Source organism: Choloepus didactylus, chromosome 9 (genome assembly GCF_015220235.1).
Source record: "Choloepus didactylus isolate mChoDid1 chromosome 9, mChoDid1.pri, whole genome shotgun sequence".
Lineage (NCBI taxonomy): Eukaryota > Metazoa > Chordata > Mammalia > Pilosa > Megalonychidae > Choloepus > Choloepus didactylus.
The window spans coordinates 39,492,279-39,510,386 of NC_051315.1; the positions used below are offsets into that span (position 1 = coordinate 39,492,279).

At 37.4% G+C, this 18,108-nt stretch overlaps 1 protein-coding gene across 1 annotated transcript; it reads right to left on the minus strand.

Annotated features, from left to right (window-relative positions):
• Positions 1–1,390: 1,390 nt before the first annotated feature.
• On the minus strand, positions 1,391–16,759 carry NMI (N-myc and STAT interactor). Its single transcript, XM_037849424.1, has 8 exons — positions 16,614–16,759; positions 15,175–15,261; positions 14,295–14,390; positions 13,005–13,167; positions 6,059–6,165; positions 5,779–5,965; positions 2,428–2,534; positions 1,391–1,673 (listed from the first exon to the last, which is right to left on the minus strand). The coding sequence occupies exons 2-8, from the start codon at positions 15,253–15,255 to the stop codon at positions 1,491–1,493; spliced, it is 924 nt and encodes a 307-aa protein (XP_037705352.1). The 5' UTR covers positions 15,256–15,261; positions 16,614–16,759; the 3' UTR covers positions 1,391–1,490.
• Between the last annotated feature and the right edge of the window lie 1,349 nt (positions 16,760–18,108).

Here is an 18,108-nt window from a genome sequence, read left to right on the forward strand (position 1 = left end):
CACTGAGAGTTTGGAATGGAATCAAATTATCAATTTTACTGCCTAAAGAAGACCCTCAAAAAGAAACAAAAGTGACTGCTTCAAATGTTGTACTAAATATTAAGAAGAATTCTTTCTGATTTTAAGTCAGCCATGGACCACAAAAATACCCTCAGTGCTAGTGAGATTACACAAAAGGGAATTAAATAAGGTTCTTTGAAATTTCTTCTTAACCTTTCTGAGAGCTTTAAATAGACTTCCTCTTTCCAAAGAACAGTTGACACAATGAGAGCTTTAAAAAATACACACACACACACAACACACACACACACACATACAGATTTATTACAAATAATCCAGTTTTTAGGCACCATCTCGCATTCCAAGGAGAAATGTAAGAATGATGCGTGCTTCTTATGAAAGTATAACGACATAAAACCAACAAATAAAATATATCAGAAGCTTTTCAAACTCTCTGGCTTTGTTTGTTTTAGATGGCAGGCAGCACTGGATAAGTTTAGGTTTAAAAGCTTTCCTAAAAGCATCTCATTTCTGCCAGCATTTTAATATGAACTTAATTCCACTGCTTGGCTCTTCATGAAACATCCTGTATTAGAAAAGAAATTGTGCGAAGTTTCTTTGCCAAAAAGGATTTTACCTTCTCTGAATAGGAACCTTTATCATTTAACAAGTTTGTAAGTTAAAAACCTCTCTCCAGCTCAAGTTTAAGCCCCTAGAGGGCAGGGACTGTGTTTGTACCTTCAGGCATTCCCCAACATCAAGCATAATGAGTTATGCATCACAAACTACTGACTTTGCCTTTACCTCTCCTCTTTATTTCAAGGTTTTCAATCTCTTAAAATGATTCTTTCCATTATAAGCATAAAAGAAAGAAAATGCTGGTATTTACAATTTCTATTTTGAAAGGGGATGGCTTTGAAGTAATCGAGAGAACTTTGGCAAGTCTGGGTGGAGAAAAGTTCAAGAAAAAGACCATATTTTGCTCTGAGAAATGCCTTTAGAGCTGTGAAGTAGAATCTTTGCAAAGTGGGAAATGATCCTCCTTGAAGTCATCTCATCTTCAGCAAAGTCTACAGAAATCACAAAGTGCTGAATGTAACTGCATTTCCTTTGGAAAATATTGCAAGAGTCAAGTCTGCTTATGGGTGGGTGTGAGACCAAAGCAGAACTGGCCTGCATTGCCACAAAAGAATGAGCCAACATGGGTGGGGGGCATCTGTGTCACTTAAGGATCATCTCAGCAGCTGTGGAGCCAATCCATATAATTTATGAATAAAACTGTTTTTAATACAATGCTTTTATTGTGCATGTAAACTATGTTTCTTTTGAAACAAAAAAGAATAAACACAGAAATACCTTATTTATCTAAAAATAAATGGACACCAAAGAATTAAGGTTTCTCTCTTTTTAAGAAAAAGGATATCTATTTTTGCTAAACATTTACAGTGATTTGGGTTCAGAAGATATAATTTTTACATGATTCCATCAGTCTATTCTTCAAAATATGCTATTTTGGGCTGACTTAAAGAACACTTGACCACCTCTACTTCCCCACCTCCATTCTTCACCCGTTGGAAGTGGATGATAACTAAATCCTCTAAAGTTTCTTCATCCACCTGAATGTCCTTAAATCCAGTCAGAAGTACAGTCCTCTGAGATATTCCTGCAAATACCTAATGGGGTGGGGTGGGGGGATAAATAGAAAAATTGGCAAGAGCTTTGAATCACAAAACTTTTGTATTTATAAACTCTGCTAAATATTTTGGGCATGATCTTGGAGAGACAAAGGGCTTCAGGAAGATTTCAAGCAGGAAAATGTCATCTTCAGATCTGAATCTCAGAGAGAGAACTCTGGTGGCATTATGGAGAAGAGAAGGAAGGAAGGCAGCGTTACAGGAGGAAAGACCAGTTAGAAAAGAGTTCACAAGTGGAACTGACAAGAGTTAGTGACCAAATAAAAGTTGGCAGCGAGGCAAAATGAAGAGTTAAGTGTGAGCTCCAGCTTTCAGGTTGGACTAGGTAGGTGGTGGTACCATTTAATAACTAAGAAGGAACAGAAAAGAGGGGCAGGTTTGGGTACAGATAATGAGTTCAGAGAAAATGAGCAGGAAATAATATTTCTAATGCCAAATGGTAGTAGGCATATGAGAGAAATGTAGCCATGCCTCCATTTATAAAAATATTGTGCCATTATCTCAGTAATTTCAGTTAAAAAAATCATTATAGTAAATTAAGGTACAGCTTTGCATAAAAATACTCTTTTAAGAAAAACTGCACTAAGCAGAAATAAAGTGAAGAAACTACAGCATTTTCATATCCCTCACTAATAAGATTCAAATAGTAACAGACCCACAACTTTTTCTCTATTTTTGGGGGGGATGGAGATGGACAATGAGTTCCCAAAATGAAAGAAAAGGATGACTTTACCTGAAATTTTTCCAAGTGTGTTTCCATGTATGGAGAAACAGTAACTGTATAGCAGTTTTGATTTGTATAAAGAGGATATTCTTTCTTTTTCAAAATCTGGTCAGCAACTACAAGTAAATAAAAAACATTTTCTTTTTTTTATATCATAAGGATTTTTAACCAAAGTTAAACTTCTTTTGAACAGAACATTACCATCAACACTGAATTGAATGACTAATTTTTTAAAACTTCTACAGGCCACTTTAAAGACTTCACAGCACATAATTTTGACATACAGAAGAGCAAACAATAATTAGGCTAAAATAGTTCCTTTTGTTCTGAACTATCCACTACAATCAATCAAGGGTCAGAAGGCTGTGATGTCCTTAGACAAACCATGTTGAGCTACATAAAATACAATAACCACTTGCAGAAAGTAAACCACCTATCCTAAGAAGACTGTAATATTTCCCAATTTCCCGGGAAGTATAAATGAAAAACCATGACTGGAATATAATGATGTAAAGAAATTGTAAATTACTCAGTTGCACTAATCAACACATCTGCAATAATGATGTTAACCAAAAGAGAGTGGGGCTTATCGAAGACAAAGAATAGTCTAATTTATATTTCAGCAGAAATATCCCTAGGAATGGAGAAAGGTACTGTGTCCAGAGTGCGTAAAGTTTAATGGTCACAGTCCTTGAGAGAATATCCAACCACTTTTATTTCTGACTCCTCACCAGTCCACCTTGAAACAGCAATACGGGTCGAAGAGTCCTGGCTCTGCTACTTACTAACTATGTGGCTTTGGATATGTTGCTTGACTCCTCAAAGCCTCAGTTTCTTGTCCTGCAAAATGTGCATAATAATGGCACCTAACTCATAGGTTGTTGAGACAATTCAGTGACACATAGCGTGGGAAGCATCTGGCACAGGGTCCAGTGTGACAGCCTTCAGGCTGGACAATACTTTATTCTAGGAAGCCGTTCCCCAGATGGGATAACAGCACAGATTCCCAAGCCAGAATTATCTCTCACAATAGGGTTTTAAATTGCATTCTACTTTATAAATAAGTCTCAATTGATTTTTTTAAATACAAGAGATAGACTAACATCAAACAATATATGAAATTTTGAAAATTAAAACTTGGACCGTCAACTATGCAGGCTGCCCATTTCTAAAGTCACTACAGAAGGCCTTCCCCTTTCATGGCACTCTGCAACCCTAACACACCCCACCAGGAAGCCCTAAATATCATCCAAATGTCTGGATCAAAAATACATATTAATACATTTGTATGTGTCCAGAGAAAAGTATGGAAAGGCAACTAACTAACCATAAGTAACTACACAGTAGGAGAAACAGAGGTTTGAGGAAATATCTCACTTTTTACTAAGTTTATAATCTGTATGATTTCAATTTTTTTAAAGCATGTATTACTTTGTAATGGAAAAAATCTAATCAGTTCTTATTGTTTTTATTTTACAGTTGGATTTCTACTATTGGTATAAATCCAGGAGAAATCCTAAGAAATACGGGACAAGAGGTTTTTACATTGAGATTCATTTTAACATACTAACAAAGGCAACTGCAGAATCTTTTGTTTTTAATCAAAAGATGTAAACCTCCCTAAGATGATTTGGTAAAAGTCTATTTCAACTGGAAAGGGGACAGATTTCTAGCTGTTCTTTCTGGTCATCTCTACAGTCTTCCTGAAATTGATTTCTTCCATCTTAGAGACCCTTGTCAGTAATAAGGTGAGAAAGAAGACCATTTTATATATTTTTTAATAGCCTGTTGCCTTGCAAATATTTACCTTTTATGTAATTGGATTTATATTTGTTTCTGATTATTATAAATAAAGTTATATGAGCTTCCAAAGAAATCCAATAGAGTACAACAGCCTAGATAATCTGGCACTTTTTAAATCCCAGGCATAATTCAAAATCAGTACTCAATAAACTACCAAATTCCTCCAGGAAATGCAAGAGACACTAGTCATTTATTAAAATATACAAAAGTTTATTGAGGACTGGTGGTTTGATGTGCCAAACCCTCTATCATGGGACTTGCCCTTATGAAGCTCGTTGCTGCAAAGGAGAGGCCAAACCTGCTTATAATTGTGCCTACAATTCTCCCCCTGAGTACCTCTTTGTTGCTCAGATGTGGCCCTCTCTTTCTAGCTAAGCCAATTTGGCAGGTGAACTTACTGCCCTCCCCCGCTATGTGGGATCTGACTCCCAGGGGTATAAATCTCCCTGGCAACGCAGGATATGACTCCCAGGGATGAATCTGGACCCAACATCATGGAATTGAGAACATCTTCTTGACCAAAAGGGGGACGTGAAATGAAATGAAACAAAGTTTCAGGGGCTGAGAGATTCCAAATGAAGCCGAGAGGTCACTCCGGTGAACATTCTTATGCACTATATAGATAACCCTTTTTAGGTTTCAATGCATTGGAATAGCTAGAAGTAAATACCTGAAACTATCAAACTGCAATCCAGTAGCCTTGACTCTTGAGGATGATGGTATTGCAATGTAGCTTACACGGGGTGACAGTATGATTGTGAAAACCTTGTGGATAACATTCCCTTTATGCAGTGTATGGATGGATGAGTAGAAAAATGGGGACAAAAACTAAATGAAAAATAGGGTGGGAGGGAGGACATGATTTGGGTGTTCTTTTTCACTTTCATGTTTTATTCTTATTTTTACTTTTTCTGGTACAAGGAAAATGTTCAAAAAATAGATTGGGGTGATGAATGCACAATTATATGATGGTACTGTGAACAACCGATTGTACACTTTGGATGACTGTATGGTATGTGAATATATCTCAATAAAATTGAATTTAAAAATATATACAAATGTTTCTATTTAAAAATGTTTAAATGGTACAAATTGAGTAAAATTACTGACCTGCCACTCTCAGGTACAACGTAAAGCCAGAGTGTGGTCTGAAACAAGCACGGACTTGTGAGAGGGGCCTGAGTTCACATTTTGGCTCTGCGACCCACCCACTGTGTGATCTTGGGTGAGCTACTAACCTCCCTTGGCTTCAGTTTCCTCGTCAATCCTGAGTTGGGCTAAGGATCAGAGTAGATAATGAGGATAGAACACCTAGCACTGTGCCTGACACACACGAATTTAGTAAGATTTATATATTTGTTATTGTAATATTATTATTCTAGCAGCATTCATGGAAATCCTTTTCAAGACTCTACCAATTCACAGGATTAAAAAAAAAAGCCTCAATTATTGTTGTTTTATAAATTTCAAATCAAAGAAGAATAGGGATACTTGCAGATACAGTGGAACACAATTGAAGTGGTACAATATTTGTTAACTTGCTAAACGTACGAGTACCTCCAAGCTCCACAAATGTGATGACAGCACTCCGGGCCGGTTTATCATACTCCACGCTTTCCACCTCACCACCTCCATTTCGGGACTTACAGAAGCTCAGTTCTAGCTTGTCTCTCATCTGATCTTCAGGTAGTATGTCAGGAATTTCATTAACTCTGACCTTCATTTTAGAAACTTCTAGATGAACCTGGAAAATAATTTCATATTATGAAAAATGGATGTTAAAAGTAAAAGTGCCCATGTTTAACTGAATTATAAAAAGGCTTAAGCACCGTGTTACCTGGAATCTGACTCCGGAATTTAACGGAACTGGCTTGGCCATAATCTCCACAGCTTCATCCTCTATCTGCACATGATGTTTCCTCATTCTTATCACATTTTGGGCAACTGAAAATAATTTGAAAAGTATTAATTTCCAATATTTCAAGGAACTTTTATGCTTTTTATTTGAAGACAAATTACTGAAATATATCTTAAATTTTCCATAATGTTAAAGGATCTAATTTTTAAATTTTTCTTAGAATTTCTAAGTGATAAGTCTTGCCACCAGTGTAGGATGTATTAATGTCAAAATACATCAGCAAAAATCATAATGTAGAAATTCTAATCAAGTTCTAGATTCATCTCTTAAGAGAAAAGCCTGATAATACTTCAGAAATTCATACATTATTTCACTTCAGCCCCACAATCTTCCTTTCCACGGTTGAAAGCATTACCGAGAATTAAAGCACAACCAGAAATTCTTCCATGGTAAATAAGCTGTGAAAACTTTTGTGTGTCAGTGTCATTCTTACAGTTAATCTCAATTATATTTAACTTCAGCCAAAAATCATTAGAACTGCAAATACCAACTATAATTCAGTTTCAAATGTTTGTAAAAGTGTGTATTTTTAATTACATGACATAGAGCTCATAAATTTCACTTGTTAATATTTGGGGCTGCTTACTGTAACTTGTCATAAAGATAAAAGATGTTCATTCCCTGTCTTATAAACCTCACATGTGTTGATAACAACCAGATGGCACACCACAGCTGGAGGGAGGAAGAAACAGGGCTAGAAGGCAGGGCGTTGTCATCTGGGAATTCAGACTCACTGCACCACAATATGACTCTGTAACTTGGATTACGATTTTTTGTTTTTGCTAATGACAACAGACAACAATAATAGAAAACATAAATGAAGCAATACTCAGATGATGCTCTTTCCCTTCTACTCCTCCCAAAACACGCAACAGCTGGTGATCTGACACCAGAGAGTGAGACAGACCTCTTTTATTTCAATCTTTTTGACATCTCAAAAGCCAACTCTTGCTTAATTGTGCTTAAATCTAAAGTTGTCACAGGAATAGGGGCCCTCATAGCCATGCCAAAGGTGGAACAAGTGACACGGGTTTTTCTGAAGAAACTCCCACTCCCATCATTCCCAGGTAATTCCTGCATAGAATCCTTTCCTCATGCATACTCACGTACATCTGTTATACCCCGATCACCACTGCCAACTGCCAACACAGCTTGTGGCCTCCTACCTCCACCTTCTGCTGCAGGAGTGGACCCTGGTTTGACCAAGAGCACCCTGCAGATGTATGCCTTGTATGTGCATAGAATGACCTACTGGAATGCCTCTCTCTTCAGTTTCTTTTTAAGTTTTTATTAGAGATGTTGTGGGTTTGCAGAACAATCCTGCAAAAAATCCAGTTTTTTATAACTGTACCATTTTTTTAAACATTAGTTACACTTGTTACAATTGATGAAAGATTACTTAAATAGTATTATTAACTATCAGCCATAATTTGCATTAGGTTTATATTTTTTCCCATACACCTCACCATTATTAACACCTTGCATTAGGGATGTACATCTGTTATAATTTATGAAAGAACATTCTTACACTTGTACTATTAACTATATTCTTTTGTCTATAACAGGGCTCATCATGCTGTACAATCCTGTTTTATTCTAGTGACATATACATCCTAAAGTTTCTCCTTTCAGCCCCATTCACCTATACAGTTTAGCGCTGTTACCTACACTCACAGTAATGTGCTGCCACTACCACCATCTGTTTCCAAACCTTTACCATCAGCGCATATAGAAAATCTGTACCCTAATCTATCTCCTGACCCTAATCTATCTCCTGGTAACCTATATTCTAGACACTAACTCCAGGAGATTGCCAATTATAATTAGTTCATAACAGTGAAATCATACAATATTAGTCTTTTGTGTCTGACTTATTTCATTCAACATAATGTCCTCAAGGTTCATTCATGTTGTCGCATGCACTACAGGACTTCATTCCTTCTTATGACTGAATAATATAACATCATATGCATAGACCACATTTTGTTTATCCGTTCATTGGTTGATGAGCACTTGGGTTGCTTCCATCTTTTGGCAATTGTGAATAATGTCACTATGAACATCGGTGTGAAAACATCAGTTTGAGTCCCTGGTTTTAGTTGCTGTGGGTATAAACCTAGTAGTGGGATTGCTAAATCATATGGCAGTTTATATTTATCTTATTGAGGAACTGTCAAACTATCTTCCATAGCAATGAATGAGTATTCCTATTTCTCCACATCCTCTTGAACACGTGTAGGTTATTTGTTTTTTTAATAGTGGCCATCCTAGTAGGTGTGAAATGGTATCTCGTGACTTTGATTTGCATTTCCCTAATAGTTATTGGTGCTGAGCATCTTTTCATGTGCTTTTCAGCCATCTGTATTTCTTTGTTGGAGAAATGTCTATTCAAATCTTTTGCCCATTTTTTTAACTGGATTGTATGTCTTTTTATTGTTGAATTGTAGGGTTTCTTTACATATTTTGGATATTAAACCCTTATTGGGTATGTAGTTTCCAAATATATTCTCCCATTTAGTAGGCTGTCTTTTCTGTTTCTTGACAAAGTCCTTTGATACACAAAAGTTTTAAACTTTAAGGACATCCCATTTATCTATTTTTTTCTCTCATTTGTACTTTGTGTGTAAAGTTTAAGAAACCAATGCCAACCACAAGGTTCTGAAGATGCTTCCATACATTTTCTTCTAGGAGTTTTATGGTCCTGGATCTTATATTTAGGTCTTTGATCCATTTTGAGTTAATTTTTATATAGGGTGTGAGATAAGGGTCCTCTTTTCTCTCTTGCTTTTGGCTATGGATACCCAGTTCTCCCAGCACCATTTTGGGAGAGTAGACTTGGCAGCCTTATCAAAAATCAATTGACCATAGATGTGAGGTTCTATTTCTGAACTCTCAATTTGATTCCAAGGTCAGTATATCTAGCTTTATGCCAGTGCCATGCTGTTTTGATCACTGTAGCTGTGTAATATATTTTAAAGTCAGGAAGTGTGAGTACTCCAACTTCTTCCCTGTTTTTCAAGATGTTTCTGGCTATTCAGGGGCCCTTACTCTTCCAAATAAATTTGATAATTGGCTTTTCCATTTCTACAAAGTAGGCTTTTAGAATTTTGATTGGGATCATGTTGAATCTGTAAATTGCTTTGGGTAGTATTGACATCATAATGATATTTAGTCTTCCAATCCATGAACACAGAATGTCCTTCTATTTGTTTAGGTCTCCTATGATTTCTTTTAGCAATGTTTTATAGTTTTCTGGGTATAGTTTTTTTTTACATCCTTGGTTAAATTTATTCCTTTTAATTCTTTTAGTTGCTACTGTAAATGGAATTTTTTTCAGATTGCTCATTACTAGTGTATAGAAACACTACTGGTTTTTGTGTGTTGGGCTAGTATCCTGCCACTTTGCTGAACTCTTTTATTAGCTCCAGTAGCTGTGTTGTAGATTTTTCAGGACTTTCTATATACAGGATGAATTCACCTGAAAATAGTGAAAGTTTAACTTCTTTCCAATTTGGATGCCTTATATTTCTTTTTTCTGGCCTAACTGCTCTGGCTAAAACTTCTAACACAATGTTGAATAACAGTGGTGACAATGGGCAACATTGTCTCATTCCTGATCTTAGAAGGAAGGCTTTCAGTCTTTCACTATTGAGTACTATGTTAGCTGCGGGTTTTTCATATATGCCCTTTATCATGCTGAGGAAGTTTCCTTCTATTCCTATCTTTCAAAGTGTTTTTGTCAAGAAAGGATGCTGGATTTTCTCAAATACCTTTTCTGCATCAATCAAGATGATTTATTAATATGGTGCAATATATAAATTGTATTGAATCACCCTTTCATACCTGGAATAAAACCCACTTGATCATGGTGTATAATTCTTTTAACATGCTGTTTGATTCGATTTGCAAGTATTTTGTTAAAGATTTTTGCATGTATATTCATTATAGAAGGTGGTCTGTAATTTTCTTTTGTTGTAGTATCTTTATCTGGCTTTGGTATTAGGGTGATGTTGCCCTCACAGAATGAGTTAGGTAGTGTTCCCTCCTCCTCGATTTTTTTGGAAGAGTATGAACAGAACTGACATTAATTTTTCTTGGAATGACTGGTAGAAGTCATCTGTGAAGTTATCTTGTCCTGGGCTTTCCTTTGTTGGGAGGTTTATGATGACTGGTTCAATTTCTTTTAATTGGTCTGTTGAGGTCTTCTATTTCTTCTAAAGTCAGTGTAGGTAGTTCATGTATTTCCAGGAATTTCTCCATTTCATCTAAGTTGTCTAATCTGTTGGCATACAATCATTCATATTATTTTCATATGATCCTTTTTATTTCTGTGGAGTCAGTAGTAATGTCCCTCCTCTCATTTCTCATTTTGTTTATTTGCTTCTTCTATTTTTGTCAGTCTAGCTAAGGGTTTGTCAATGTTATTGATCTTTTCAAAGAACCAACTTTTTTGTTAACTCTATTTTTGTTTTGTTTTGTTTTGTTCTCAATTTTATTTATTTCTGCTCTAATCTTTGCTATTTCTTTCCTTCTGCTTGCTTTGGGATTAGTTTGCTGTTCTTTTTCTAGTTCCTCGAGGTGTGCAGTTAGGTCTTTGACATTAGCTCTTTTTTTCTTTTTCAATGTAAGCAGTTAGGGCTATAAACTTCCCTCTCAGTACTGCTTTCACTGCATCCCTTATGTTTAGATACGCTGTATTCACATTTTCATTTGTCTTGAGATATTTACTAATATGTCTTGCAATTTCTTCTCTGACCCACTGATTGTTTAAGAGTGTGTTGTTTAACTTCCATATATTTGTGAGTTTTCCAGTTCTTTGCTTGTTACTGAGTTCCAGCTTCATTCCATTATGATCAGAGAAAGTGCTTTGTGTAATTTCAAAGCCAGCTGCCCTTGACCATGGCGGGTTCAAACTGAAGCTCAGAGCCAGGATCCAGTAATCTGAATTTGCTAATCAAAAGCCATGACTGGTGCTTAGCCATGTCCCCCTAATCCCCATGCTTGGGGAAGAAGACTTTTATTTCAGTCAGGGACTGGATCCCCAGACAGCCTGCTGCTACAGTGCAGGGTAGGCACCAGCCTATGCTGCATGGAGAGTTTTACTCACAGCTCTTCCCACAGGTTATCAGTCTCTTCCTTCCGCTTTTCACTGGATATTATACAGTGTACTTCTTGGCTTCCAGAGCCCCAGAACAGTTGTTTCAGACAGTTTCTGGCTGTTTACTAGCTGCCCTGGAAGACAGCCTGAGTCCTGGAGCAACCTATTCCACCATCTTTCCCAGAAGTTCTCTGCCTCTCTTTTTAATATTTATTTTCAGTCTATAGTGGTAGGTGGACCAGGTGTCAGGAGATGTCTTAGTTTTCCAGGGCTGTTATAACAAAATGCCACAAACTTCTTGGTTTAAACAGGAATTTACTGTCTCACAGTTTAGAGGCTAGAAGTCCAAAATCAAGGTATCAGCAGGTCAGACCTTCTCTGAAGTCTGAAGCATTCTGGTGGTAGCTTGTTGGCAGTCAGTCTCTGCCTCTGTCACACAGCAATCTGTTTATTTCTATCTCCTCCTGCGGCTTGTACTTCCAAATCCAAATTTCCTTTGCTTATAAGGCTTCTGGTCATCCTGGATTAAGGCCCACAGTTTGGCCTCATCCAAATAGGATCTTTGAAGATTCCTCATACAAATAGGATCTTTGAAGATTCCTCATACAAATAGGATCTTTGAAGATCCACAGGACTGGAGGTGAGGACTGGAACAGGTTTTTGTGGGCGACAGGATTCAATCTACCACCGGAACATGGATTAGAATCATAGATTCTCACAATCTGAGCACTGAAAAGGCTGATGAAGGCCATCTGGTCCCACCTTATAATTTGACAAACACAAGAAGGAAGGCCCAGAGGACTGCTGGTTCAGTAAGAAGCACATGAGCACTCAAGGCTTGGCTCTCAGCTCTTATTATTAACTGTGTTGACCTTGAACAAGTTACTCACCTTATTTAAGATTCTCTTTCCTTATCTGGGAAATTCCTAATATGTAGCAATAATAACAGCTAACATTTATTAAGTGTTTATTATGTGTCAGACACTGTGCTAAGCATTTCATAAACATTTTCTCATTTCATACTCAAAGCAGCCCTATTAGGTAGGTTACACAATACCTGTTGTAAAAATCTAAAATTTAGAGTGTGATTAAAGTACTCACCCCAAATCACACTTCTAGGAAGGGGAAGAGCTGGCACCCAAAGCCAGATCTTTCAATTCTGAATAGGACCCTAACCATGGTGGACTTAGCAACCTTCAGGTCCCATCCCCAACCTCTGACTCTTAGGCTCTTGCCATTCACTGGTTATGAATGCTTAGGAAAATCCCTTAAACATCCTGAGAATCTGTTTTGTTTTGTTTTTTCTTGGCTATAAAAAGCAAATAACACTATCTATCCTATCACTTTCAGAGTCATGTGAACCCAATATGAGATAATATTTGTGAAAATATTGAGAACTGCATAGAGCTCTACTATGCTAGGACATTATTACTATCATCATCATCTTCATCATCATTATTATTATTTGGAGGTAGAGAGTGGAGTAGAAAGAGGCTGGTATTTGGCATCCCAACTCTTGGATTAGAGTCTCAGAACAAATGTTTTCTGAACGAGTGATCATATTCAAGTCACTTACCATCTCAGAATTACAGTTTTCTCAACTGCAAAATGGTGAAAATCATATCTGCATCAGGGTGTTGATATGAAGAAGAGATGAAATTACATATTTAAAGATTGTAAAACAATAGCCAAATAGCTATGAAAGTATTTGAAAGTCCAAGGACTTTCTAAATACAATGTGGTTGTATGTTTGAACATTAGCCATACCTTCTTCTTTTTCAAAGGTGATAAGGGCTTGTCCTTTTTGTAGTTCATAAGGAATTTGAGAGCTCACTTGAAATGAATAAGAGATATTTAAAAACTGGCTATCATTCTCAGGATTCTGTACAGAAGTGAATTTCATCTTTGTTTCAGGAATATCTTCTTTAATCTAATTCAACAGAAATGTTTGATTAAAATTAAGACAAGAAATAACTTAAATCCTTCCAATAATATTGAATTGTGAACATCCAACAGTTCATTCTCCACTGATTATAGAACCCCTTAGAATACTGAGTGTGGTCTTATTTAATATTGTTAACAATTGCTTCTTCCCAGGTAAGACTACTCAGTCATGTAATCAAATGCTGATCCTTTAATATTATTTCAAAGGTGAAATTATAAGTATAAAAATCTCTCACAATACTGTATGGTATTTGATTCTAAAGACTATATCATTTATGTAGATAAGTACCTTTTAAACAACTGTCAATAACAGGCTATTTTACAAGTAAGCCATTAGACAGTATGTTTAATCTCACTGCAAAAAGGTATAAATCTAGAGTCAGGTATGTATTAAGGTTATTTGATAGCAAACCCAGATAATTTAACGCAAAAAGGAGGATTCCTGAATTATATGGTTTAAAATTTATCATATTTAAATTCCCCCTGCCCTAATACCTGCCCATCACTTTTTTTAAAATTGTGGAAACATATATATATAAAACAAAAATATGGTTAAAAGGGCAAATTTTAAGTGTACAATTCAGTGGCAGTAGTCACTTTTACAATATTGTGGAACCATCATTACCTTCCATTACTAAAAATTTTTCATCACCCAAAACTTGAAACAAGCACCCAGATCAAGAATCAAAATATGACAAATACCCCAGAAGCCCCTCATGTTCCTTCCAGTTCCTAATCACTATCCTAGCTTCTAACATCCTGCTTTTGTCCTTTATTTAAATAAAAGCATACAGTTACTCCCCTTTTATGTGTGTCTTTTTTGGCTAAACACTGTGTTTCTAAGATTCATGCATGTGTTGCATGTCATTGTAGTTTGTGCGTTCTCATTGTTGTGTAGTATTCTACCATTGTGTGAATGAATGTATCCCAATTTATTAACTCATTCCACCATGGATGGACATCATGGTTTTCAATTTGGGACTATTACCAATAATGGTGCCATGAATAAAACCTAATATTTTTAAAGTGAATTTTGTATAATTAAATTGTCTTTTCTAAAAAGTGTTGGCCATTAAAAATGTGATACATAAAATAATTAAAGAAGTACTGTACCTGGAAGCCTCTGGTAGCCTCTTGTAACTTAACTTCAAGCTCCTGGATCTCCTCCTTTAGCTGAATATTTTCCTTTTCAATTTTATCAATTAAACCCTAAAAAAATATTAAATGGTACCAAAAAAATTAAACATCATTGAACTATTTTTCTAAATAAATGAAAGAAGCAAAATTTCTCTTGTCCCATGTCTGAAGTAAGGCAAAGGAAGACAGTAAACAGTCTCACAGAATAAATATGATCATGTGAATAACACATTTGTTGAAAGTTTATTGCATCATCTGTTGATTCCCATAACACAGGCAAGTATTATTATCCCCTTTATATGAACAAGGAAACCACCTCTCACACTAGACCAAAATCACAGAAATTTTAATACTGGAGCAAGGATTGAGACCCAGATCTTATGAATTTTAGTTCAGGACTCTACCAGGTCCTTTCCTAGCTATTTGTGACTATGACTATGAAGTGACTTAATTGCAAAAGTGGGCTACATTGAAGCAGTTTTTTGTTTTTTTTTTTAGCCATGATATCCATAGACCCCAGAATACAGGTGCCTCCGCATGCCAGGCACACAGCCACTTAAAGTAACTGGGCCTCTGCCTGGGGCCTGACCAGGTAAGTCTCTGAACTTCTTTCTAGTTGCAAATCAAACAAACGAGAGAGTGAGGAAGATATTGTAAGCCTTATAAGAGAAGAGAAAGAAGAGAAATATGATTCTCTTTGTAAGGCTTGAATAAAATAATGGAAGTGAAAGAGTTTTGAAAAGTCTAATATCTTTCCAAATCCAAGGTAGTGATGGACAAAGATATAAACATGCCTCACGGAAAAACTACTAATGTAAATTAATTTTTAATACCATCCAATAATTTTCCTTTTTACCTCATTTTTTTCATCTTTCATAAAGTGCTCTGCCCAAAGTTTCTCAAAAGCTTGTAATGGGTGATCTTTACCAGCTTCCATGATTCCCTAAATATTATAAAAAATAAATATCATTAAAATTGCATATGTACACACATTTAAGATAGAATAACAACTTTTGCCCATTTATGGAAGAAACATCTCCTCTTTGCTATGTCTTTTTTTCTTATCATCAAAGTCTATATCATGTGGCTATGAAAAAAAATATTTTTTAAATAACTTTCACATCCATAAATACATTTCTAAAAATCCCTTACCTTTCAACACAATAATACACAGAAAATAATGGTTATGAATGCTCCTTTGTAGTTTACGTCCCAGTCATTTGACGTTCCACTTTCGTCTTCTGTACTTTTTCAAAGGTTTAGATTTAATTATTTAATTCTCCCTATTGTTCTCAGGACCATTCACTCCCCAAGTGTAGACAGAGTAGGCCTTCAAAACACCCTGCCTCTACACAGGGGTTTTTAACCTGGAGTTTTAATACACACATACCCACAGGTCCATAAACTGGATGGGAAAAAAATGTATCTTATTTCCAATAATCTCTAGGCAGCAAACCACAGTAGAATTCATAGCACCTGCGACATAGTAACCAATAGAATGCACAGATATTTTCATAGACTGTTATAATTATAGCTGCAGATATTTTGAAATACTGTTTGTGCTTAACGCTGCCTTTGAAGCTGGAGGAAGGCAGCCAGAAGCCATGGAAGGCAGTAGCCTCTATACGCTGAAAAAAGCAAGAAAACAGATTCAGCCCCGAGATCCTCCAGAAAAAACCTTGGCCCTAACCACACTTTGCATGTAGCCCCGTGAGACCGTGTTAGACTTCCAACCTATGCAATTGTAAGATGATAAACTTGTGTTGCTTTAAGCTACTCTTTGTGGTCATTTATTATGACAGCAAATAAAATAACGATACAAATCACCACCACCGATTAACCACCTATTTCCCTAATCTACTGATATCGTTGTGGTGGGCTTCCCATATATATAAAATTAAGGAATCCATTTTCCCAAGGACTATTTCAAGAGATACCACAAGAATAGTAGGGGAAACAAATCATTTTAAGTTTCGATTTCCTTAATGAAGCAAAGCAAGCTAAGGGATCAGGGTCAGAGGCCAGGACCGCACAAAGAAGGAAACGTGGACCCGCGGCAGGTGCACCCCTGGGCGCCTATGTCGCCGCAGCGACCCGGGGTGCGGCCAGCGCAGGGGGTCGGGGTCGCTCCGCCAGGGCACAGAGCAGCAGGGCGGGTCCTCTCGGCTGAGCACCTCCCCGGCGTCGTCCTTCGCTCCGCAACTTTCCGCTCCACCCACGGCCTATTTAGCCCGGCGCTACTAGTAGCAGGGATGGCAGCCTCACAGCAGCCGGGACACCGGACGCCCCACTCACCAGCGTCGCCCGCAGAGCACAGCGACCCCACACCAGGCCGCGTTCTGAGCCCCAGCGCGCCGCCCTTTCCGGGAAATCACGTGCGGCGGCGCGGGGAGGAGCCTCAGCCAGGCTTCCCGCCCAGCCCGAGAGCACCAGCCTCCCCAGCCCCGGTCGCCCGGAACCCCCGAGGGGGCTGGGCGGGAACGTTCCCAGGTCTCCCGCTGCTGGCGACGCCTCCTCAGGCAGCGTGTAGGGACCTCTGAGGTGCCATTCCGAGTAGGTGTCACTCAGATTAACCGCATGTTTCCTTGTAAAAGGCCGGGGGCGGGGGGAGGGGGGATAAATGGTGGTGTTGCCAATGATTTTATGCTGTGTCACTAACGACAAAGGTTACAACCAATTTCACTTTTGATTTGTAAAACGTCGTTTTGTAAATCTATCCCTGAAGTACTCCCGACGTTTCCATAAATACTAATTTTAGGACTTGTTTTTAAAAATCATTCTTTTGTGTATGTGTGTATTACTGGAGAGTACTGTTGGAAAAGTGGATAGAAACCAAAGTCAATGAACAGTACATGAAGCAGGAAATCTTCGAGAGTGCCTTACAAATTGTAATTCCTGATGTAATTTATTGGTCTGTGTAACCTTAATCTACAAATGTCAACAGCCAGCACAGAGGATGGGCGTTTCTGTTTGTCTTTTGCAATATCCCCTGGGCCATGAAGTTGGGAAAGCTGCGGTGTTCACTTGGTTTCTATGACCCATGTCCTTTGAAAGTTTTCTTAGAATCTTTTGTTTTGTTGTGAAGCTTGTGAACAAATATTTCATTTAGGTGTGAACGTTTCCTTTGAAAATAAAAATATGTGGCTCATTTCAAGAACTACAGTGTTTCTTAATCCTACACAAAGAACCACCCTACAGCGGTACTTTGGGGTGAGGAGGGGAGGAGGAGAGAGGATGTATCAAAATAGTTTAAAGGTACAAGTTCTGTAGCATTATATAGTAGTATAAAATCTAAAACAACAAATTAACAGAAGTAAAATTCGTTTATGTCAAGAAAGTTGATGGAACCAGTTTCCAATTGTTCCTTTCTTAAAGTGGCATTTCTAAGTGGGGAAGGAGGGCAACTGCCCACTGGTGATGAGGATTTCTTTGTGCTCATGGGCCCAGTTACAAAGTACAAAAACTCCGTCTGTTGCAACCTGAAAAAAATTACTTTTTTTTTATCTTGGAATTTTAGAAGGAGCATGAACACTAGAGGTTTCTTAGTTCAACTTCATTTCTTCTTTTATTTCTTAAATGAGAAGATACTAAGCAGCAGAACCATGACCTGAACAGGAATACCTTCCAAGTCCAAGGAGCTAATTGACTCAAATCCTAAGTAGAAACTGAACAAAGGGCAAAATATACAGGTAGTAGGGAAGCCTTTTTTGACACCTACATTCTAAAGCTGAGACGTGCTAAATCTGAATTCAGCTCAGCTTCAAATCGGGTACTGTGCAAAATGCTGGGG

What these genes read in the sequence shown, in the direction of transcription:
- NMI (XM_037849424.1), bottom strand. Translation starts at nt 15,255, where the DNA reads ATGGAAGCTGGTAAAGATCACCCATTACAAGCTTTTGAGAAACTTTGG. An exon ending in CACCTTTGAAAAAGAAGAAG is followed by an intron (nt 6,166 to 13,004) that starts GTATGGCTAATG and finishes AATTATTTTCAG; the next exon opens with TTGCCCAAAATGTGATAAGA. An exon ending in ATTCCGGAGTCAGATTCCAG is followed by an intron (nt 5,966 to 6,058) that starts GTAACACGGTGC and finishes ATTATTTTCCAG; the next exon opens with GTTCATCTAGAAGTTTCTAA.